At 38.7% G+C, this 23,466-nt stretch overlaps 1 protein-coding gene across 1 annotated transcript in view; it reads right to left on the bottom strand.

Annotated features, from left to right (window-relative positions):
• LOC311520161 (putative ATP-dependent RNA helicase DDX60) overlaps window positions 1-23,466 on the bottom strand; it is a 69,224-nt gene that overhangs the window by 21,804 nt on the left and 23,954 nt on the right. The window contains exons 12-27 of the mRNA XM_084627431.1: window positions 22,880-22,995; window positions 20,952-21,115; window positions 17,902-18,148; window positions 15,434-15,600; window positions 13,469-13,633; window positions 11,926-12,075; window positions 11,284-11,403; window positions 9,963-10,058; window positions 8,222-8,337; window positions 6,970-7,112; window positions 6,567-6,676; window positions 6,075-6,179; window positions 5,813-5,941; window positions 4,826-4,953; window positions 2,091-2,249; window positions 298-439 (exon numbers count right to left, since the gene is read on the bottom strand). Coding sequence (XP_084483557.1) covers window positions 298-439; window positions 2,091-2,249; window positions 4,826-4,953; window positions 5,813-5,941; window positions 6,075-6,179; window positions 6,567-6,676; window positions 6,970-7,112; window positions 8,222-8,337; window positions 9,963-10,058; window positions 11,284-11,403; window positions 11,926-12,075; window positions 13,469-13,633; window positions 15,434-15,600; window positions 17,902-18,148; window positions 20,952-21,115; window positions 22,880-22,995 — 2,257 coding nt within the window. The remainder of the gene's footprint in view (window positions 1-297; window positions 440-2,090; window positions 2,250-4,825; window positions 4,954-5,812; window positions 5,942-6,074; window positions 6,180-6,566; window positions 6,677-6,969; window positions 7,113-8,221; window positions 8,338-9,962; window positions 10,059-11,283; window positions 11,404-11,925; window positions 12,076-13,468; window positions 13,634-15,433; window positions 15,601-17,901; window positions 18,149-20,951; window positions 21,116-22,879; window positions 22,996-23,466) is intronic.

A 23,466-nucleotide genomic window follows, 5' to 3' on the forward strand; every position in this document is an offset into this window, starting at 1 on the left:
TGCAAGGTGCACTTCTTTCACCTTGTCTTCTCTAGCAAACACATATCAGCAGGTACATTTAAAGAAACATAACATTAGAGGCTATGCTGCGCACAGTTCTCCCCCTGGGAAGACAATGAGAGAGAGAACCAATCATACATGACAGAAGTTAGTCACATCTCTTAAAGACTACTGGAAGGTGCTCAGATACTACACTGATGAGGGCAATAGAAGAACCTTTGCAGAATAAGTTCTTTCTCAGGGCCCAGCATTTATTATTGGAATGTAGAATTAGCAGCACTTTTGCTTTTTTCTTACCTCTGTATCAACAGCTTGGCTATTTGCATAGGTGCAATCCGGAGGGATTTCAGTTATCTTCCCAAGTTTTTCCATCAAATTTCCGTGCTCAGCCTCCTCAAGTATCATTTTGTCAGTTTTACTTGATGTAATTTTCATGCCACTATACAAAATACACTTCAGTTGTTAGTTTGAACCTTAATTTAAGAAAATCTGCAATCGGTGTTTTAAAAGTAGTTCACTACATTTTATTATTTGTTTTTGTTTTGAGGTATTCCCACCAGACTAATCCTTCTGCCAGATTGTACACAGTACACCATCAGGCTGATGTTTGTTTTCAGATGCAAGACCTACTCCTGCTGAGATCAACCGCAGAAGCCCCTCTGATGCCAGTGGAGCAGTGTTATGAATAAATATGAATGGGTTGGTCAAACACTCCACTTCTGACTCAACTGAAAAACGATATGAGGGCAGAGCCTTCAGGTACCACAGGTGGGCAAAAAATTGTACACTGTATTCAGTTTTGATTTGTATTTAGTTTTTGTATGGATTTGGTCTGATACACCTGAAAAATCAGGAAGAAAATGTTTGTTGTGTAACAGGGTGGCCCTTTAAGGAAGGTAAAGGAACCCTCTAGGGATCAGCCCTACCCCATGCCAGTGTTTTTCTCCAAAGAAATAAATGATATACAGGGGGTACAGTCACTGGGGCTGAGAAAGTGGTCTTGGAAAGTTAACATGGATTTTGAGGAAAATCTAAACTACTAACTCTGGTTTAGGGCCCAAGAACTGAGCTGTGAGTAGGGTGAGCTGAAACTCTGGTCTCCACTCCTGTTAGGCCTGGTATACACCTAAAAATTACATTAACCTAGGTACATGACTCAGGGCTGTGAAAAACTTCACACCCTGTGCAATGCAGGTAGGTCAACCTAACGCCCCCAGCTAAATCAATGGAAGAATTCTTCTGTCAACCTAACTACCACCCCAAGGAGAGGTGGATTAACTACACTTATAAAAAAAAACTCCTTTCATCAATGTAGGAAGGGTCTACACTACAGGGCTACAGTAGCAGCACTGGAGCTATGCTGCTGTAGGGTAGACATACTCTCAGCGCTTAATTTGTCCTGGGGCTGAGCTCAGGCATCTCGAGGCTTGGCAGTTCATAGCCTGGTATCTCTAGGCTTGCCAGTTCATAGCCCCAGCACCTCTGCACTTGCCACTTCAGTTCTTTTATGTGCGTAGCAGATTTAAGTAGCAGTGCAACACTCTGCCTCCACTCACATGTCACAGCTGCCAGAGGAACATCCCTGAAACGTTGCACTGCTGCTAGTGTGACGCTTGAGCCCCAACACATCTTTCATTACAAATTAAGCACTGCATACCCTTAATGATGAGAAATCAGACTGACTCTGACTGGCTTCTAGTGGTTCCAACCACACTCTCTCTCTCTCTCTCTCTGAACCTGGGATATTTAGTGCACTAGAGCAGCCAGACTATCGACCTAGCCTCAACAAGGCATGCTGGGAAAAATATAAAAACTGTCTTTTTTGCACAATCAGGGAGCTAGGCTGTGCTCATGGGCTCTCTGGAGAGGTAGGCAAGTAAACATATTTTTTTAAAGAAAGTTCTTTGAAACCTTGGCTAGTTTTTCTTTTGACAGTCCCAGAGAAAGACTACAGGTAGAAGGGGAAGTAAGAGAAAAATCAAGTGTTTTTTAATTTAGAAAGGTCTCTTTCATATAGATGTGGTACAAGAAGTTAAACAATGAACCTAATAGAAATCGTTTCAATAGATTCAAATGCAAATAATACTTACACAGTCTGATTCTTCTGCATGGACTTTTCCATTTTTTTCAATCTGTTTGTTAGCAAATGTATCTGCTTTTCAGTCTTTGGTAGTTGTTTACTCTTTTGCTTCTTCTCCAGACAGTTTTTTATATTTTCAGCCCATGTTTCCACCTTTTTAATGTCGAATCTTTAAAATAGAATTTAAAAACTAGGTAACTTATTAGTAACTAGATTTCTCAAATACATTGCCTCTACATATTGTAGAGCACTGTTGTGCATGCATTCATGCAGGAATATCTTTGTGCTCTTTCCACTTCTTAATCTATAAAGATGGCCAAGTATCCTGGCTGGAGTCATATGTCTCAGTAAATGTGCAAAGCCATACTCTGAGCAAGATTCTAAGGAGATACAAGATCCTGCCACCCTGATTTCTTATCTGTCTTCCCAGAATTTAGATTCTGAAGCATACAGAGAGGAGGACGGGCAAGTATGAATCTGTGAAAGAAACATACTAAGAAAATGCCAGCTACATGTAAGTAAACCACAGTAATTTTCACCCTGTGAAACTGCTGTTACAGAGCTGCACCATTGAAATAACCAGAAAAGGTAATGCACTACACCTTTGTGAAATGGGTGTCTGGTATAGCTTCCTAATCAAGAGATGAGTGCTACACATTTCAGCTTTGTGTATGTTGTGAAGGATCATGCACAATCTCACATTGCTCACATTCAAGGAAGCAAAATAAAAGAGAGGAAAGTGTAAGGAAACATATCCTCCACAGAAAGAAAAAGGCTTCTAAAAGAACTTCCCAATCCAGGCCAACATCCGCAAAAAAAATTAAATAAAAATGGGGGTCCTCCGGTTGCTAACATTTTAGAATCGCTGCTATAGAGAATTATTACTCCTTAGCAATCCCAAACTCTTCTTCCCCTATTCTTCCTGTTCCTCCCTCTATATAGTTAGGCCTTCCCTCATTAGTCATCACATTTTTTGGTATGTCCTTCCATAACTGATATTTCTCACAGCTGAGCTGGGGCATGACTATTTTGTCTGTCTGTGACCCCCATCACAGAAGCCATGTGTCCAGACAGCAATGCCAAGGTATGACCGCAAACTGAAAGTACTGATACTACTAGTGATGGAGCTGAAAGCTGCTGCTCCAGGAATGCGCACAAGGACACCAGGCTGCCTCAAAACTGGATCTCTATGGCTGAGCCTTTAGATTCAAGGACCTCTTCATTCTTTTTCCTGTGCTTCAGAACTGATAAGGCAGATGCATATTTGATTCACATTATCTGAGGCAACAGATCAGAAAACCAACAAGGCATTGAAGCCAAAGTCATCCACACCAAGAATGAAAGTCAAGGCTTTGTGAATGAAAGTCAAGACAATTCCTATTTTAAGAGAGCTTTTGCCATCTGTCTTATTCATCCTGACTGTGAAGAGTGAACAACGCAATGGTCAAAGTGTTCAGATAGGGTGATCAGTATAGTATAATAATGACGTGAGAAAAAAGGAACAGGCTGGGCACTTTTTGTCAGTGCCCTTTTCCCCCACACGAACATACACCTTATCCAAGAGAGAGATCCTGTGAGGACGTGAGATGAATTTACAACCTGACTTGTCATTAGGCATCTTGACTCAAAATGAGTGCTTAGGAAGACAGCAAAAACAACAAAATATCTTCTTCTTTTAATATTTTGAGATATCTAAACCAAAATCCCAATAGAGAAGAATTGGAGCTTGAAAAGGATAATGGTAGAAATCTAGTCAAAACCACTAAGTTCTGAGATTTGGTGGCAGGTACAAAAAAAATCCCCAAGAACTGGATATATGCAGGAACTCACACACCTACACAGTTTCTAAGTACAATATTGCATAGGTTATGAGGTTTCCTGACCCATTTAGACTAACTACTTTTTAACATAACATAATGTCTCACGCCATCTAAGAAAGGGAATCTGTGGAAATAGTTTCATGAATGTAAACAATCTTTTAATTAAAAATACATTTAATAAATAACAATGACTTTTTCTTCAAATTATTAGTTTTGAGAATTACAGTGGAAGGTGTACTGGGTCTTCATATTAACCCAGTGAAGGAGAGCTGCTTGTTTGTTTTTTGTTTGTTTTTTTATTTTAATTTTACAAACAGCTGATAGCCCACAACTCTGTACTTATTCTTAGCTGCAACAAGCATTCAAAACTCTTCCTTACACTGTAAAAAGTGACCCTTTGAACACTCCAGCCATGCCCAACAACTTATCATAAGAACAGAAGCTTCTCCACACAGTTAGGTATAATATCATGCTATTCACTTACACATGTGATGGACTTGCAGCAAAAGGGTTAAAGAGTGATTATTTTTAGTGTCTAAAATATTTCAGATTTAATGGGAGAACTATTCTGTGCCAATTACATTTTCCGTAATATTGCTATAACTTGGTAGATTCCTTGGCTTCATGACATTTTCTTTGATTATCGTAGAAATGTAGGTCTGGAAGGGATCTCAATACGTCACCTAGTCTAGTCACCTGCACTGAGACAGGACTATATATTATCTAGACCATCCCTGACAGGTGTTTGTCTAACCTGTTCTTAAAACCCTCCAATGACAGAGTGCTTAACTACCTTGACAGTTAGGAAGTTTTTCCTAATGTCTAACCTAAATCTCCCTTCCTGCAATATTTCATGCAATATTATGTGCAATATTTCTCTACTATATACATTGTAAACTTTTTTTATTGCATTTGTGTGACTTACAGAAAAAACAATGCAGGCAGTTTATCCATCTGTCTTAGTTTTTCCACAAAACATGGGAAATTGTCCTCCATGTTTTTTTCTGAACAATAGGTAGGATGGGGTTTGAGTAACTTCAGCACCCTGTTAGCCTAGAAACAGAGATAATGATTAGATGACGAGTATGCAAGGTTCATTCTGGAGTACTTTTTTAATAAGGCCACAGGTTTCTCTTATATAAAATGATTATCAGTTCTAGTCTGATCACAACCTTGACTTTGGTAAGTAACAGAATTACACCGCATCCTCAAGATGTTGTAGGTGGGATAACAGACTGCCTAGCACTAAATTTCTGTTTGTTAAAAGAACAGGTTTTGAAACATTTAAATATTTTTAAAAGAGAACCAGAAGGCAGGAGGAAGATGATAAGCAATTATCCAAATTAATAATCAAAAGCACCTTAGAAACCACTGATACAAGTATAATTTGTACTAACCTTTTATTGTACAGATCTTGTCAACAAAGTAATTACAGCAATGCTCATTAAAATGGACAAAGTTATAACTAACTTTCAAATCTACCAAGTAGTACACAGAGACTGTGGTGTTCTATTCTACTATGTTATATATTTTCCTGAGTTTTTGCCAATAAGTCTCTTGATACCATGTTTAGTGTTAATGTAAACCCTGAGATTTTTCTAAAGCCTAGAAGACCATCAAGATCATCAGTCATCAATATAGCTGCAAAGTCTAGTACATAACTTGTCAGACACTCAGATTAAGATCAAGTGATCAAGTTCAGAAAAACCTAAGTAATATGGTATTTGGAGGTGACAAACCTAAAAAGTTCCAAAAATATTCATAATTTTTAAAACACTTGAACATTAAAAACTGCTTTTAAAAATGATATGCATTAACTCTCTAACTGACGGAACTATAATTGCTTTGTATTAAATCTAGCTTTCTAGTCATACCTGAGAAGAATGTCTCATAACTTGATCATTGTAGTTACCTTCATTCGGTTGTCATATACAATCCAATTTTTTAGCTCTTCCTTCAATTCTTCTTCATATTTTCTTGCATCTGCTTTTGTGATTACTATTTTATTTTTAAAATGTGTAAACTTCTCAGGATCTAACTCCTTAAAAACAGGTAACAGAAAAACTATGTTTTACAAAATATGTATGGACAGTGTCATCTGGCAAACATGCAATGGCCTCCTAAAAACAACTGCTCAGAGTAGTTGTGAAAATATATAAGTGATGAGTGCTTACGTCAGCTCTTGGCCAGTTTTCCCAGACTTGTACCATGGAGTCATACAGTAAAATACTTTCTCGTGGAGAAAAAGCCAGGTCTGAAGGGAAGCCATATTTATCTATCTGTAATAGCAGAAAAAGGAAAGCAGAGAGGAATTATGGTTTGTATGTGTGTGTGTAGGCAGGGGATCCCCCTTCATCTTCTCTTCAGTGGACAACTGTTTTCCATCTTGTTCTACATTGCCTTTCCTTAGGTTCTTGTGTTGCAGCAGCCATTGTTGAGAGATAGAAAGACAAGACAGAATTTGTCTTTGAACATGAATGCTGCAAAAATGACACAACATGATTCCTTCTATAGGGGCTCAATCCCTGTTTCTGTATCACCCCTGCCTTTTTTTTAACCTGGGCAGGGAAACTGGGGTCCTTGCAAGATGTCATGAAGGTATGTTTTCTTAATAATTTTATGGTTAATTTAAAAAATGGTTTTGTTTACTATACCATTAAACTTACATGGTCTACAGTTAGGGCAGCACATGGATGATAGTGATGAATTTTGAAGTCATTGTCCTCTAGGGAACACACATATTTTTCCAGATCATTGTATCTCTCTCCATAAAGCACTGTAAACAGAATAGCAAGTTTCTAAATCTAAAGCAAGTTTAAAACTAAAACCAAAAGGCCACCATTTTCAAACTTGAGTAAAATCTTACACATCTAAACAAATGGTCTTATTGTCAAAGGTGAAAAGCACCTTCAGTTATCACTGAAGTCAGTGGTAGTTGCGGGTACTCAATGCCTTTGAAAAATCTCATTTTATTAGACACTCACATTTGCTGATTTTCACCATATGCTTTTTAAAAATCAGATATAAAGGACTAATCTGTTTTTTTAAATGTTGCATTCTGATACATACCCAATTTAACCTTATATGATTTATTTACTGTCTTGATATTCTTCTGTTTTTTAGTGCCTTTCTTGGTAGTTATAGAAGAACCAGAGCTTTCTTCTCTTACACTTTCAACATGCTGCCAATACCTCTTTACTGACTGTAGCCACCTAAACAAAAAATAACGCATTTTCTGGAAAAGTAGTACAATGTAACATACCTGCACAAATGATTTTTTTTAATATATTCTAATAAATCAACCAGTGTAAACTCTTCAAACTAGCAAAAGCAAACTGCAGACTTCTCTGATACTCAAGAAATACTCAAAAAGAAAAGGAATACTTGTGGCACCTTAGAGACTAACCAATTTATTGGAGCATAAGCTTTCGTGAGCTACAGCTGTAGCTCACGAAAGCTTATGCTCCAATAAATTGGTTAGTCTCTAAGGTGCCACAAGTATTCCTTTTCTTTTTGTGAATACAGACTAACATGGCTGTTACTCTGAAACCTATAAGGAAATACTATGAAAGATATCCCTTTTAGTAAAATAAGACCAAGAATAAGAGAATAAAAGACACTGTGTCATTATGGAATAAATTCTTCCCTTTTAACTTCCTCAGATGTGAAGAAAGCCTTGAATGTAGTAGAACTGATGCAATTTCACTCTGTTGGGTAGCAAGCAGCAGGAAGCCTGCAGGTAGGGTCATAACACCTAATATAGGCTAGGACCCCAGCTTTGTAGGGCTTCCCTATGCCCTGGCAGATGGGGTCTTGGCCAGATGAGTGGGGGAAGAGGAGGAACTGGAGATCAACAAACATACAGATCCACTAACTAAATGCCCTGCAGCAGCTAAGGTTATAGTAGCAGCTACAGAGTAGCTCTCAAGCTTCTCTACACGGTCTGTGATGTGAATTGTCTCCCTTGACCCAGATGGACCTCTTTACTTGGTTTATGCATTAGGTTCAAGGATTGGCCCTTATATAAATGCAAGTCACCTAAATCATCCCCTCCCATGACACAACTCACAGAATGTGGAAAGTTATTCCAGAAACTATATCCAGTGAACTGTGCTGAATTCCCTTCTTATTGTCTCATGAAAAACTCTGTGGGACTGCAGAGGGGGCGGGGTATGCAGCCCAAGATCATGTGAATTGCTTGACAGCAAGGTAAGGCCCTAAAGATGTGTCTTTAAAATACAGAGATAAAAAAAGCAAAGCAATTCAAATCAAATAAGACAACTCATTTTGCACTTTCAAGAAAATAACGCATTATATTTACTCAGTAAGATGTTTGGGGTTACTGATAGTTGCAGAAAGAGCCAAAAATGGACATCGAATCATAACTAGAAGGTGCTCCCAAACTTCTGCTCCAATTTCACCACCAAGACAATGGACCTGTTATTGGACATAATATTCACTTTTAGATATGGACATTACAAAAAAAACCCTCAATTTTTTACTTTCTATACTATACAGTAGATTTACAATGTTTTCCACACTGTCCTGTCAATTTTTCCAAGTCCTAACAAAGTAAATTAGACTCTTCCAGCACACAGCAAGGGAAATAGCAGCACGTTGCACTTCCATAAAGTTCTCCAGGATAAATATTTACTATTTAGAGACAGGGTCTGATGCTGGCAAACCAGGTCAGATCAGGACCATAGGCCAATTTGCTTGTGTATTAGTATAGATCAAAGTGAGTAACATATACGTGTGCAGTCAGATGTTTAAACTTCATGAAAACTAATGTAATGTTACTTGTATTGTTTTTGCTTATCTGTTCCTGTTATAATATAATGGAAAACATTTACATGGTGTATACCCTGTAATTAAATAACCCATCAAAGAAATCTTGTGAAATGCTAATGAAGGACTTAAGGGCTTTAACAGAAAAGTCTAATTCCAAAGCAAATGTCCATTGTGGTGATGACCTGTGGTCAGAGACTCAAAGTGGATTCCTCACTCATCATTATCAAAGGAAAAGTGCATGTGAGTAGAGACACTGTCAGCTCTTATAAATATGGATTCAAAGAAAGAAAGACCCTTTACTCTAGACTGTTTGGATTCTAACAGGGAAGAGTAACTGAACAAGAAGATGGAGATCCTCAGAGTTATTCTGGGTGGCCCCGAGAGACTTTTGGGAAACTGGCAGATTACTGTATCTCTGCTACAGTTTGCACTAACAAACTGTGACTCACCTGCTAATATATTTTCTCTGCTTTAAGCTCTCAAAAACTCTCATTTCCTTTTCTTAGCTAATAAACCTATAGTTAGTTTGCTATGGAATTAGCTGCCAGAATTCTCTTTGGTGTCAGACCTGGAGTACCAATTGATTTGGGGTAAATGGCTGGTCTCATGGGACTGGGAGAAACCTGACGCAGTGTGATTTTTGGTTTAAGTGACCATTATCACAAAGCCCAGTTTGGCTGGGTGGCAAGATATACTGGAGAGACTAAGGGGACTGCCTGTGACTCCATGGTAAGACTGGTTCAGTGATCCAGGAATTCACTTTTATTACTGGTTTGGTGAAATCTGATTATAGAACATACCACCAGTTTGAGGTGTCTGCCCTTGTTTTCTGACAGTCTTTCCTGATGTAGCCACTCACAGTTGTGAGCCACCCCAGACAGGATGACACAGCATGCTCCTGATTCCCCTGTGAATAGAACCCTAGTCCATGTGAAAGAAGAGAGCTCAATATTGCACTTCAAACATCCCTCATAACTGAATTACAAATGGCATTTCACATGGAAACATTTCCTTTAGAATTTCAGTGCTTCAGACCAGCTGAGAATTGCCACGAACAGGAGACTTGAAAAAAATGAGTGAGGGTGATAGTACCAAAAGAAAAAGGTGAACAGACAGCTGACCAAATGCCATTGGAAGAGGGAGTGGAGCTTGTTGGAAAAAAAAATAGAATATGTGCATATAAACATGCCAAACTCACTTAGCTCCTGACATTTTATTTAAACGACCTTTAATAATTCCAGTGGAAGCAAAGAAGGACAGTAGAAATCTACCTCATCAAATATAACATATCTGATCCTTTTGGCCCATTGCTGGCGGTGAGGTGACAGCAGCAGGATTTCTAAGCATTGAGGCACCGTCACTAGTACCTGAAAAAATGTTTGCAGCCTATTAGTTTGAAACCTGTTGACAAATGACATTATTATAAGACATAGTTTTTATAATGTAAATACACATTTTTTATTTTCAGTGAATAACAGCTAGAGGTGGCTGATTCCCCAAAGGTTCAGAATCTGGGTATGTCCCAGATAAGCACCCAAAATTTCAGATAATCTAAATATTAGCTGAACTAGCCAAACCATTATAAACCCTATTCACTTTCTTCTTAAGTTCTTCTTCTAATAGATTTCTCACCAAAAAAGAGAATACTTATCCTGCTGCAGGGGTAACTGAACTGGGGCCAAAAAAGCTCCAGACTGCAGAGTACACAGTCCCACAGTACAAAACCCCATTCTTGACCACTATATTAATCTTCTCTAATAAGAACCAAAATTCAATTACTTTTTTGTGCCAGGAATGAATTACTACATTTAGAAAGTAAGCTAACCTGGTGATGACACTTATTAATTTATATTTTAAATGCAAACTGTAGATTTAGTTAGAAAATAGTTCAAGATCCCAGAGACTGCAGCCAGTAGGAGCAGCTCCATAGACAGCCAAAGCAGGGATGGCTGTAGTGAATGGAGGAGGTAAAATGGGGCCAAGGTGGTGCCACCTCTTCCCCCAGCACCCTCCTAGATCCAAAACTGTGCAGGGGAGACACACACCCATTTTGGGAAATATAGGGCCCAGGTGCTGCCTTCCCTTCCCCCCTGCCATGTGGCCTTGGGGAAAAACTGCAGAGAGGAAACCATCAGAGGCTCCAGTTGGTAGGAGCAGCTGCAGAAATAGCAGTGCTAAATTAAGCTGCTTATCTGCTTTACTCCTTGAGAGAGAGATGAAACTGAGAACATACTTGTTAAAAAAAGGGGGGGATGGTTTTCAGGATCGTTAACTTCAGTGTATATTATTACCCACTGAACTAGAAAACTGGCAAGTAAACAAACCAGTCTGTTGTACGCACAAGATCTATCATCTCTATTGGAACTTCATGTAAAATGAAGTGAGATTCAAACATTAGGAAAGGTCTGTTTGTGAAGATTTCTCCAATATTAGTGTTTTCTTCTGTTATATTCTGATGTCTTTGGAAGTCCATAGTTTAAAAAATAGTGCCATGATGAACTTTCTGAGGTGCAGTCTACTAGAAATTTAAATAACAAAGTTTGAATAAAGAAGTGTATCATATAATAACAAATCTGAAATAACAGAGTATACCTGACAGTTCAGAGCATCATGGCGGTAATCTCTCGTGAAAACACCACATACTACCATGCCATCAGGCAGTGTTTTGTTAAATCGATTATAAACAGTCGCCCACACTTGGTTAACAAGAGCCTGATTATTAAAGAAAAGCAACACATCAGTAACATGTCAATAAAATTTAGACAGCAAAGAAAATAAAAACTATAAACAAATAGGCTATTTCACCATTATATTACTCCAATTTTATACCAGTGTAAATACATTAAAGTCAATCCTGAATGCAAATTACAGTGTATATTTTATAATGTAATTATAATTATATTTATAATTTTTAATGTTTTATAATAGACTCGGACCCAGCATGTGCTGTAAAACTGCAAACATCATACAAAAAATAGTGTCAGGTGTAAGAAGACAAGACAACATCAAATAAGCTAAATTCTGATGTCCTTACTTAGTCAAAGCATTCACTGATTTCAACTTTGAATAGAAGCTTAAGGTTTTAACTCACTTGGGCCAGATCCTCAGCAAGTGTAAAGCACTAACTCCAGCAAAGTCAATGTAGTTGAGGTTTTGAGGATTTAATTGAAATATGTTTTATTTTGCTGTAAATAACTTCTCATTAAACTATGCCTTCTACTCATTTAAGCCTACCTTTGTTGGAGCAACATACACAACCACCCCCTCGTTACTTTCTTTCAGGATTTTCTCCATGCAGTAGTAGGAGGCGTATGTTTTCCCTGATGAGGTAGGGGCTACAATCACTGCAGATTCATTATTATCTACAATGTCAAGAAGGTCTCGCTGCAGATAAAAAGTGGCATGGATTGTATGTCAAGACAGTATCTTTTTTATACAGTTCAAGATATTATGATACAATTAAATCCATTTCAATTCACCAGCACACAATCCTATTTTCTTTTTACCACTGCATAATTCTATGCCGCCCTGCTATGGAAAAAAATGTTTCACTCCAGTGCCTTCTTCCCTACAGCCACGCTTCCAAATAGACCTTTGTCTCATCCCAGTAGGGGCCTTCTCCTCCTGAACAAACTCTACCTGCTGCATACCCAAAGACTCTTGTGGAGAAATAACAGAGCAGGACTTAGAACTACAAGCAAGGAGCATATGGTCATGTCCTTTGGCTCAGCGCTTCTCAGTTGGACCTTCTTTGCATGCATGGAGAGACTAGTGAAAAGTTGGAGTAGCATGCTCGTTGCTGTTGTGACTTCCCCTCCAGACAGTGAGATTCTGGAATGTCAGTCTTGCCTCAGGTGGGCTTTGCCTGAGGTCCCAAAAGGAGAGGCTTCTTGGCCTTATTATTGATTCTTACGGGGTATGAAGGTTGCTCGCTCTGCCTTACGGCACCTCCCTCCAAAGCCTTTGGAAAATCAGATGCAAGGCTGACTTTGTAGCCCTCAAACTCTGTCCAGTCAAGTTTGAATTAGGTCATCATTAATGAGGATCAACTTGGAAAAAAAATCCTGCTTAAGCCAGCAATCAAAAAAATATTATTTAGTTTCCATAGCATAGGGACTGTTAGTCTATGACCCCAAAAAACATCAAACATCCAGACACAAAACTACTTTCAAGGAAGCTGATGTGATCTTATCTGGGTCAATTTTTTTAAGACCCTATGTCACCAGTTTATGGAAAATTCAATGTAAAACCCCGATGTACATAAATAATAAGTAAAACCCTGTCACAAATTGGCAAACAAACAAACAATAAAACATTCATTCATCAGCAAATCAAAAATAAACTCAGACTTATGGATAAATTTCATCATCTCCACTTTCTCCTCTACTATTCTGCAAACAGACAAGGCAATTACAATAAACTTTCCTTTTCTAAAACTGGACTAGAGATCAGACAGCTTATTCTGAAATCTAAATCTGTATTTTAAAAAGTTACTTGAAAGCTAATCAAGAAGAAAACCATTACAATATGAAAGTTTATATTTTATAGAAAGTCTGTATATTTATATAACCTATTCTCCTCCCACAACCCTGCCACCCACTGTAGGTGAAATTGGAGGTCCCTGAAAATTAAGTTCCCAAAATCAGCTTTTCAAAGAGGCTGTGAACAGCTTTTTGATTTGGCGCTGTAGAATTTTCTGTTATATTTTAATGTTGGCTCTTTTAACAACGATTACCTATGAAAACAGTAGGTCAAATTTCACAGTATATACTATTACCTGCCATGTATCTGGAATAAAATGCTGGATCCTGGGATCTCGATCTGTTCTCTCTTCTCGTAACAGGCAATGACCCATGTACTGTAGCTGAAACCGAGCTGCTCCCATGCCAACAGCATATTTAGAAATCTTTGCCTTCTTCTCTTTTCTGTCATCCTCTGGAATCTGTAAACATTTAGAATTTTTGATGCAGCTTGTTTGTTTATATTATCGTAATGAATTTTTTTTCACTTCTCAGTGAAGTAGCAATATTATATCTAGTTATTCGTTTCCTACAATAAAGAAAAGGATTTATTTAAAATATGTTACGTTTTCTCATTCCAATTAAGCATCAAATTAGTATGATCTCAGAGTAGCAAGAAGTTAAGAAATCTGCAGGTGATGGCAGGATCAGGACCTCAAACAGTAGCATTAGGATGCCTGGAAACTCCTTTGGCCATCATTTGGTGCTGATGGTAATGAAGAGTTCAGGAGGTGGTAAAAATAGTGCTGAATGCTAGAGGCACCCAGTACCACACAGGATCAGGTCATTACTCACACTGCAGTACATGGGATAACAGTCTAGATGTAGGAGTGATGTTCTAGATATTGTAACACGGAACCAAGGTTAAATAATTTAAATTATAATAGTTTCTCAATTTTGTTTTAAAAGTTTAACTGGTTTGTTATAGAATGTCCCTTCCCTTCTTACTCCTCCTTTTCTAGCCTTTAGTTTTATTACAGAGGGAGCCGGCAGCAAGTCCTATATTTAGGGTGGCCTAACACTTCCCTTTATAAAAGATTCTTGTGTCCGTTTCTTTGAGAATCTCTAATACCTGCATTGTTTGTGGTAGGCTTTGATGTTATTATACAGAGGGTGAGCTATCAAGCAGGAAAAGTGCCTTTTCTTGCCCACTAAGTTTCATTCATCTTTTACTGAGATATAATCTGTTAAAAATCACCATTTCCCTTTTCTCATTTTTTGTTCCTCAGGAAAATGTTGTCAGCCTGCCAGAATAATAACTACACATGAACATTATAAGGTGGGGCAGCTACTAAGGCATCTGAGTGCTGCTGGAGCAGCTGATGGAGTTGAAGAGAGCCAGGCTGCACTGCTCCTTCCAGACCTAGCATGTAACCCTCCTACATACCACCTGGTAGGGGATGTAGGGGGAAAGGAAAAACCAAACTGAGCTCTCCTCACCTATAAGCCCCCTAGTCATAGCCCCTGGCTCTTGCAGTCCATCCTCTCTGAAGGTAGGAACTTGGGCAAGAGCTTCTCCCACTCCTGGATAGAGGAGGGAATGAGAGAGAGAAAGATATCAAGCTGAGCTCCCTCCATGATCACTCCTGGACCCAGCGATCCAATCTCCCTCTGAGATAACTGCCTTCTCCAACTGCCAGCTAATGTTGTTATTCCTGTAGGTTAGGTGGCAGAAGTATGCTGCAATGCTGAAAGTTCAAAGTGTTAACTGACAATGCACAATGGTGTGCTTGTTCCAGTTGCCCGTAATTGAATTTGTTCTTACCTTTTTCTTTAAAAAAAATACACTTTGGAAATAATATTTAAAAAATCAAACTTTGTTTAAACAACATTATGTGGGTGGCAAATTAGCACTTGAAAGTTAGGAAATGACAGATTTACAGTTGCCTGTGCAATCTTAATTTGGCCCTATTGTTCATATATTGCACCATGCAGCCTCGACATGATCACATATTTTTTCCCACAGGGCCTCTTCCTTACTTAGTTGCACAAGATGTACATACAACGAGGAAGAAATAAAATTGCCTAGGCAATCACAAATCTGGTATCTCTTACATTTCAAGTGCTTGACTTTGCAATCTAAATAATATTCTTGTAACGTAGGTTTTTTGTATGCAATTGTAGATATTTTGAAAAAAAACAATAAAAATTGTATGACAAGAACTATAGCAGAGATTAAGTTATATGCATGTAGAATAGTACAGTTGTGAAACACGCATTACCTGGGAAGAATCTAAAGTACATGCTAAATTGTCAAATCCAAAGTATCTAAGACATCTGACAATCTTTTGATAATCTGTGTTCTCCATTACATCTTTATATTTTTCCAGCAAGGAATGGATTCTTCTCATTACTTCAACAGCTGCATTTATATCTTTCACTTTCTTTCCTTGAAAAACAAAATATTCAGCTATATTGATAATCTCAAACCACTATATTGATAATCTTAAACCCTCCACACAAGGGCCAAATGACCCTCACAGCTGCACAGGCTCTGTGCAAAGAGGGAAGGTCTCAGATCTGAGGCTCCAGCTTGAGCCCAAACATCAACACTACAATTTTTAGCCCCACAGCCTGAGACCTGCAAGCCCAAGTCAGCTGACCCAGGCCAGCCACGGGTGTGCTGCAGCTCTTTTATTGCAGTGTAATTGTATCCTATGGGACCATGTGCAACGATTCTGATTTTGATGTCAGCTTGGAAAGCCCTGCAGCAGCAAGCTCCCAATAAAAGCCATTAACATAAATTGTAGAGATTTTCTGGGTTACAACAGGATGAAAATGACTAGCCAAGAAGCAGTCCTACCAAGGGTTACTGTTGCAGACAGCTTATGATTTATTTTAATCCCAGGTTGTGTGTTGAGAGTTACATCCAAAATAGTTCAACTCTATGGACCTTCAGGACATGTTGCAAGACCCATCTCTTCCCACATTTTTATGCAGCTATATGTGAACTGATTGCAGAGATTTGGGCATTGGGAGCTGGGATCTATGGCTAGAGTGTTTTCTTTTTTCAGGGGATCAACTGTGGGAGGAAACTACATTTATTTTTGTTTGTATTACTTGGCTTGTCTAGAGCTCTGGATAGGTGCATTTAAATGTTATGTATAAATCAAAATACACAAAATAATAAATATGCTCTGATGCTTTACACATCTGCCTCCCTTCATGGCCAGTGCATGTAGGTGGTGGTTTGGACTTTTTTTTTTTTAAATCCTTTTCTGTTTACACCTCATTGCCATTTTAGAACATCTGTATTACTTTAAAATATATTCTTCTGGTGTCCAGTACTTGCATTAAATGACAGGGGGATATGATACTGCAGTGTATTTGGAGTTTAGAATCCACACCATGGGATAGAAGAATAGGAGCTGGAGAGTGGAGAACAGGGTTCTGATACATTGGTTTGATGTTACCATAAATACAGGTGTTTTCCATGATGATCCTCCCAAAATGTTGGTATTCTTCCTTTTCCTCTGTCACTTACTACATCAGTTTTGCTAGCTCTCACAAACTGCTCATGGAAATCATTGTTTGGGTTCTGGCTGCACGTAATTTCACAATGGCATGAAAAGTTAAAGGTGTGGATGTGTGTGATCAAACTCTATTGATGACAGTGAAAAACAATATACATGCTTGTATAAAAGTTAGTGTAAGGACCTAATGTACTTGTCAGAATGATTTTATATAGCAAAACATATTCAGAAGTGAATGTGGAAGTTGTGTTCATATTTGTTTTGCAGTTTGACCTGTGTTCTTTCCTAAGGAATTTAAAGGATTTCTTAGTTGGACCATGTAATTTGCATGCACTGTAGTTGTATATGATTAGTTTGTAATTCATCAAAAAATAATTAAGATTGATAGGTTCTTTATTTTAGTATAAATTAACTTTGCCAGAGAGAGAGAGTGCCAAAATGTCTCTTTTCATATGAATTACCTTAAAACAAAAAACTAATGGCAAAACCAAAGACTTCTTTGTGGCTGATTTTCCCTTTGATTCTCAGACTCTGGCATAAGATATTCCACTACATATGCCATGAAATATTCCACTTTATAACACAGACTCCGGATATTGCAGGAGTGGGTGGGTGAGATTCTGTGGCCTGCATTGTGCAGGAGGTCAGACTAGATGATCATAATGGTCCCTTCTGACCTCAGTATCTATGAATCTATATACAGATTACTGTGAAAGTCAGCCTTGCTCTACTTCGCATAGAATTCCACAGACCTGACATGGTACACAAAACCTCAAAACGAATACAATTCCTTTGTGTCATTATCCAACTGGAAGCAGCAGCCAACTGGTGATCCTTTGCCCTGTGTTACAAAACTGATTTAACAAAATCTGGAATACCCCGATTATGGAAAACTATTACAGTACACAAAAGAAACCAAAATGATCAGCTAAGATACCAATGGCAGGTACATACTCCCTTCTCCATAGACAGACAAATCCCCTGAAGGATACTCCAGTTGCACATATTTCTTGTGCTGGAGGCATGTGGGTGACAGGCAGGGTCCTTTGCTCTCCCCTCCCCTGAACACTTATACCAGCTAGCCATGTGCTCTTAAAATAAAAACCCAATAGTACTACAACAGGTAAAGTTTATTAGGATTTTCTTCTGCAGTCTTGTTACAGTTAAATAATGACTGCCAACCACTCCAAAAAAGACCCAAGCATACTTTCACATACCTTGGTCTTTGCATTGTTCTATCCACACTTCAAAGCAAGTATTCAATCCTGCCATTTCTGCAGTACATTTCACAGAATTACTTTGACACTTCTTGAGAAAATCCTCTAGTTTACTTATTCCAGAGTTAAAATTCTCTTGTATTAGCTTTTCAATGGAAAGAGCATGCCATTGTTTCTGTTCTTTTCTTTCCTCTTCAGCTTTCATTCTCTTTTGGTTTTCCTCAATAATTATTTCTGCTTTGGTCTTCTGCCAATAAAATAAATATACTACATACATAAAATTTTACACTTTTGTGAAATTTTAAAGAACAAATGCTAATGTCTTACAAGTAATCTAATGTAACAAAGATTGACGTGTGAGCATCACTAAGTAACTCACTGCTTAAAAATACTTATTGCTCATTATTCATCTATAAATTGGCTTTTATAAAAAAATCTTCAAAATAATTCAATAGTCAGTGGACTAAGGGAAGTTCCATGATTTTTTATTCTAGTTACTCAATATGTCTTGTGATAGTGACAATAACTTTATCTGATGGGTATTTTCTTCACATTATGTCACAACTATGATTTTTAAAGTTATTTTAACAGTTAATATACGTGGATAAATATTAGTATTTCAATTGCCATGAACACCAAATACACTGTTTGATTCTCAGCTGTTTTGTAATTTATGTAGTTATTTATTTATTTGTATTGAAATAGCACTTAGAGGCCCTAATCCTGGGTTTGGAACCATGTTTTTCTAGCCAGTGTACATAGATAGACAGATAGATACAAAAGATGACTCCTGCTTTAAAAAATTTGCAATCTAAGAGTGTTTCCATTGAAGGAAAGAGAATGTAATGCTAACAGATCAGAATAGTAATATATTACACCCATTTTTCACAGGTGTAGAAAACTATGCAAGGTGCAAGGCAATAAAATCGCACCACAATTGCCATCTTCCAGCTGTATACCACAGGATTACTCTTGTGTGTAAAGCACTACTCAATGCAAAGATTGCAGATTCATGCTCCAAAGTAGCAAGGCAGGGCAAAGAGTAGTCAACATTTTTACTTTGCTGTCTCTGAACTGTATTTGATTACAAACTATGTCATTCACTTTTAGATATAAATTTACCTGCACTCATCACAATCTTGGTCTTAGTGCACTTTTTGTTACTGCAGAGATTACAAAACTAGGCCCTGTGGGTAATCCTGGCCCCAGTGAAGGCAGTGGGAGTTTCTCTATTGGCTTTGTGGAGTCAGAATTTCACCTGAAGTTATTATTTAAAGATTGGGGGCCAGATTCTCAGTTGGTATAAATGGGCCTAGTTCCATTGAAGTCAGTGCAGCTACATCTTAATAAATATGTGATTGTCTGTAAAGAAAAGACCAGTCTTGGTTCAGTGCTCAATGTGTTGAATTCTGTCTGTAGGCTGCACAAGTTCTTCATTGTAGGCAGGTATGCCCCACAGGCCTCCTGACCACTAAATAAACGTGTACAGAAGAGCACTCCAACACCTCGCGCTAGACACCCTCCCCAGCCCTGTGCCTGCCACTCTTTCCAACTCTGCTACTAAATATTTTTTAAAACAATAGTATCTTATTAATTCACATTTTTGCCAACATCTATCCAGAGTGAGGGTTGCCAACTTTCTATTTACAACACCCTTGCTCTGTCTCTGCCCCAAGGCCCTGCCCCTTCTCCGAGACCCCACCCCTGCTCACTCCATCCCCCCACCCTCACTCACTCGCTCATTTTCACCAGGCTAGGCAGAGGTTGCAAGAGGGGGTGAGGGCTCCAGGTGGGGTTGAAGGCTCTGGAGTGGGGCTGGAGTTGTGGGGTTTGGGGTACAGGGGCAGGGGTACGGGTGTTAGAGGGGATGAGGGGCGTGGGCTCCAGCCAAGCAGCACTTACCTCGGGTGGCTCTTGGAAGCGGCCAACATGTCCTGCTCCTAAGTGGAGGGGCCAGGGGCTCTGTGCTCTGCCCCTGCCTGCAGGCGCCACTCCCTGTAGCTCCCACTGGCCACAGTTCCTGGCCAATGGAAGCTATGGAGCTGGGGACATGCGGGGCAGGGGCAATCCCAGGGGCAATGTGGACATCCCTATGCCTAGGAGCCAGGGGGAGATGCCAGCCTCTTCCTGGGAGCCAGGCAGGCACCCTGCCTGCCCTTCTGTGGGTGGCCAACCAGACTTTTAACGGCCCAGTGAGCAGTGCTGAACGGAGCCTCCAGGGTCCCCTTTCAACCGGGCGTTCCGTTCGAAAACCGGACAGCTGGCAACCCTATCCAGAGCTCTAGGAGCTTTACAATGTTTAGAATGAACAATATTGTAACAGAATAAAATCTACAACATACTAATACAATTCCAGTAACCCACTCATATCCTTTAGCTGTTCAAGCCACCTCCTCTCCAGTGTCCGCTATCTACTACATTCAAATTTTTGATATCAATATAGCCATCACTTCTTGTCCTGGTTGTGTGATTTCTTGTACAAAAAATACTAATTTTCCCTATTGCAAGCACTTCCTGTGAGATAAATGTTAATCTGATTTGATTCTGAGGTGATCAATGGATCTGTCTACTTACAGTTATAAACCTACATAGCCTTTGCAGAGAGCAGCAATCTGACAGTGTAAAATAATCTCTTCAATAAGACAAAAATTTGTCTTCCCTTACCAATTATTGACTTAGTCCCTTATTCTGCAGTGATCTTCACACAAGGAGAGGGGATCTACCTAGACAGAGCTCAGTGCAGGATTGGGAAATCAAAAACAAAGCTCACGCTGATTGCAGTGGGACCCAGATTGTGCCATTAATAAAATGGAAGGGTGAATGGAGAAATGAGGCAGGAGGGAACTCCTTCAGTAAGAAATGAGAGAAAATCTAGATGCCCTAATTACTGAAAAGATGGATATCCCAAATCAGAACCCTTACAATAGCAGAAAAAGAATGGTAGAAATTCCTGTACTAGATGGCTTAAAGCAAAATTAAAAAATCACTACTGTGCAATACATGCATAAAACAATCATTCTGATCTTATAGAGATACTTCACAGATCTTACATTAATTTTTTTGCTGTTCTTCATGTCAGAATAAGCCTTCTTTGGAGTATCCAGTTGGGTTACAATTGTTTTTGAAATGTTGCCTTCCAGTGATGATCCATAAAAGCGTAGAAAAGACTGCAACTTTTGATTGCTTCGAAGGGCCCATGGATCTTTGCCCATTGCTTCAAAATACACAAATGATGTTACACACACATACATGCTTTTTATATCCCTTACCTCCTTGCCTATATACTGCCCTTCCTTTCAGTTTTTGTACTGTGAGGCATGAAGGCTTTGTTTTCCACTGCAAAAGTGCTTTGTAATGTCATGCCATTTGGTGCAATTCTCTGCAAACCACAGTAGCAGCTCTTTGGAACTGCCAGAGAGAAAGAACTGAAGATGCTGTTTAGAAATAGATGGTTTCAATGGAGATTTGTTTTTAAATTATTCAGTATTTCAGAGCAGCAGCAGGGCCACAATAAAGGTATGGGCCATGTAAGAAGTACCAAGGCTCTGTTGTAATGTCATGTTTGCCAATACAGGCCTAGAATCTCATCATTCTTAAGTCACACTTTGCCAACCTGTGGGTTGGGTGATTACAAGGAGTCCTCAGAAGGCTGTGAGTGGACAGACTCCCTCCTCTGAAGTTTGCTTCAGGAGAATTCAGGAAGGAAACAGGCCATTCACAGGCTCAGGGGAGCTTGGGTGTGAAGCAGCAGCACTCATTGCTCTCTCCCCCACAGAGCTACAAGTCTGATGTTGAGTGGAGATCATAGAATCACAGGACTGGAGGGGACCTCAAGAGGTTTTCTTGTTCAGTCCCCTGCACTCATGGCAGGACTAAGTATTATCTAAACCATCCCTCACAGGTGCTTGTCCAACCTACTCTTAAAAATCTCCACTGATGGAGATTCCACAACCTCCCTGGGCAATTTATTCCAGTGCTTAACTACCCTGACAATTGGCAAGTTTTTCCTAATGTCCAACCTAAACCTCCCTTGCTGCAATTTAAGCCCATTTTTTCTTGTCCTATCCTTAGAGGTTAAGAAGAACAATTTTTCTCCCTTGAAAACTGTTATCATGTCCCCTCTCAGTCTTCTCTTCTCCAGACTAAACAAATCCAATTTATTCAATCTATCCTCACAGGTCATGTTTTCTAGACCTTTAATCATTTTTGTTGCTCTTCTCTGGACTTTCTTCAATTTGTCCACATCTTTCCTGAAATGTGGTGCCCAGAACTGGACACAATATTCCAGTGAGACCTCCTCTCTAGCACACCCATGCAGGGGCAGGAATAATTTAGCCTTAATTTTTGATAAACTCAGAATAATTATTCAGCATAACAGAAACAAAAAAAGGAAGAAAAAGTGATATTATTAACATGCTATGGAATTGTACTACAGAACAGTGAATCAAAGCCTGCCCTACACAATGATGACCTTTCATGAAAAAAATAATAAATCTTGTCCATCAAATATTGATTGCTTAGTATATGAAAAGGAAAACTGTTTAACTGTTGCTTTATTTCTAATATGTACAGTTTTGTGAAATGGCTACTTTTCACTTTTGCGAGTGTTCATTAACTATGGCATTGATCCTGCAAACAATTACAGACATGTTTAACTTTAGGCATGTGAGTAGTCCTACTAAAATAATCTCAGCAATTCCCATTATTTCTAAATGGAGAAAACATTATTCCAGACCCAAGTTGCTTTTTTATATTAATTATCGCTATTTGTATTACAATAGCACCTGTGTCCCCCAATCAAGGACTGGAACCCTATTGGGCTAGGTACTACACACACTGAAAAGACTATCTCTACCCCAATACACATTGTTTCATTAAATTAGTGCAACTTTTAAATCATTTTCTGAAACTATAAAACTACCCACACTGATAATACTTTAGCTTTATCTGAATAGGGTTTAACAGAATAGGGTCTTACTTTGAGAACTGGACTTTGTTCTGTCATAATCATCACTGAGAAGCTTTCCTGAATGCCAGTGTCGAATTTCATCAAATTCTTTTTGTTTAATAAGTGAAGTAACAGCAGAGTCATCACTAACAACAAAAGACACATCACTGATAATGAATACTATTTATAATATAATTATTTTCAGAAATAAAGGTTTTAAAATATATGTCACATCAGTAGTTTGCTGGTCTGATAGAACCTACATGGAATAATATAAAATTATGAAAATGCAATTGTAAACGTATAAAATATTTAGAGTCTGTAGGTAAAAATCCAGCCCTGGTGAAGTTAAGGAAAAACTCCCAATGACTTCAGTGGGGCCAGGATTTAATTCTGTAGTTTCAATTAAGCAAAGATACATAACCATCTGCTCACTTTAATCAACACCTGAATACTTACCTTAGAAAACATTTGGGGTGATGTCATATACCTCTTATGAGTGAAATTCACCCCAGTGCCATAGTAAATCGTTACACACCACCTAACTGGCTCTTTCCCATCCCAGGTGGTCTCAGGGTCTGTCTATATTTAGAAAATGTTCCCCTTGTTGCTAACTC

This window comes from Lepidochelys olivacea (genome assembly GCF_965140295.1).
Source record: "Lepidochelys olivacea isolate rLepOli2 genome assembly, chromosome: 4".
NCBI classification, from domain to species: Eukaryota; Metazoa; Chordata; order Testudines; family Cheloniidae; genus Lepidochelys; species Lepidochelys olivacea.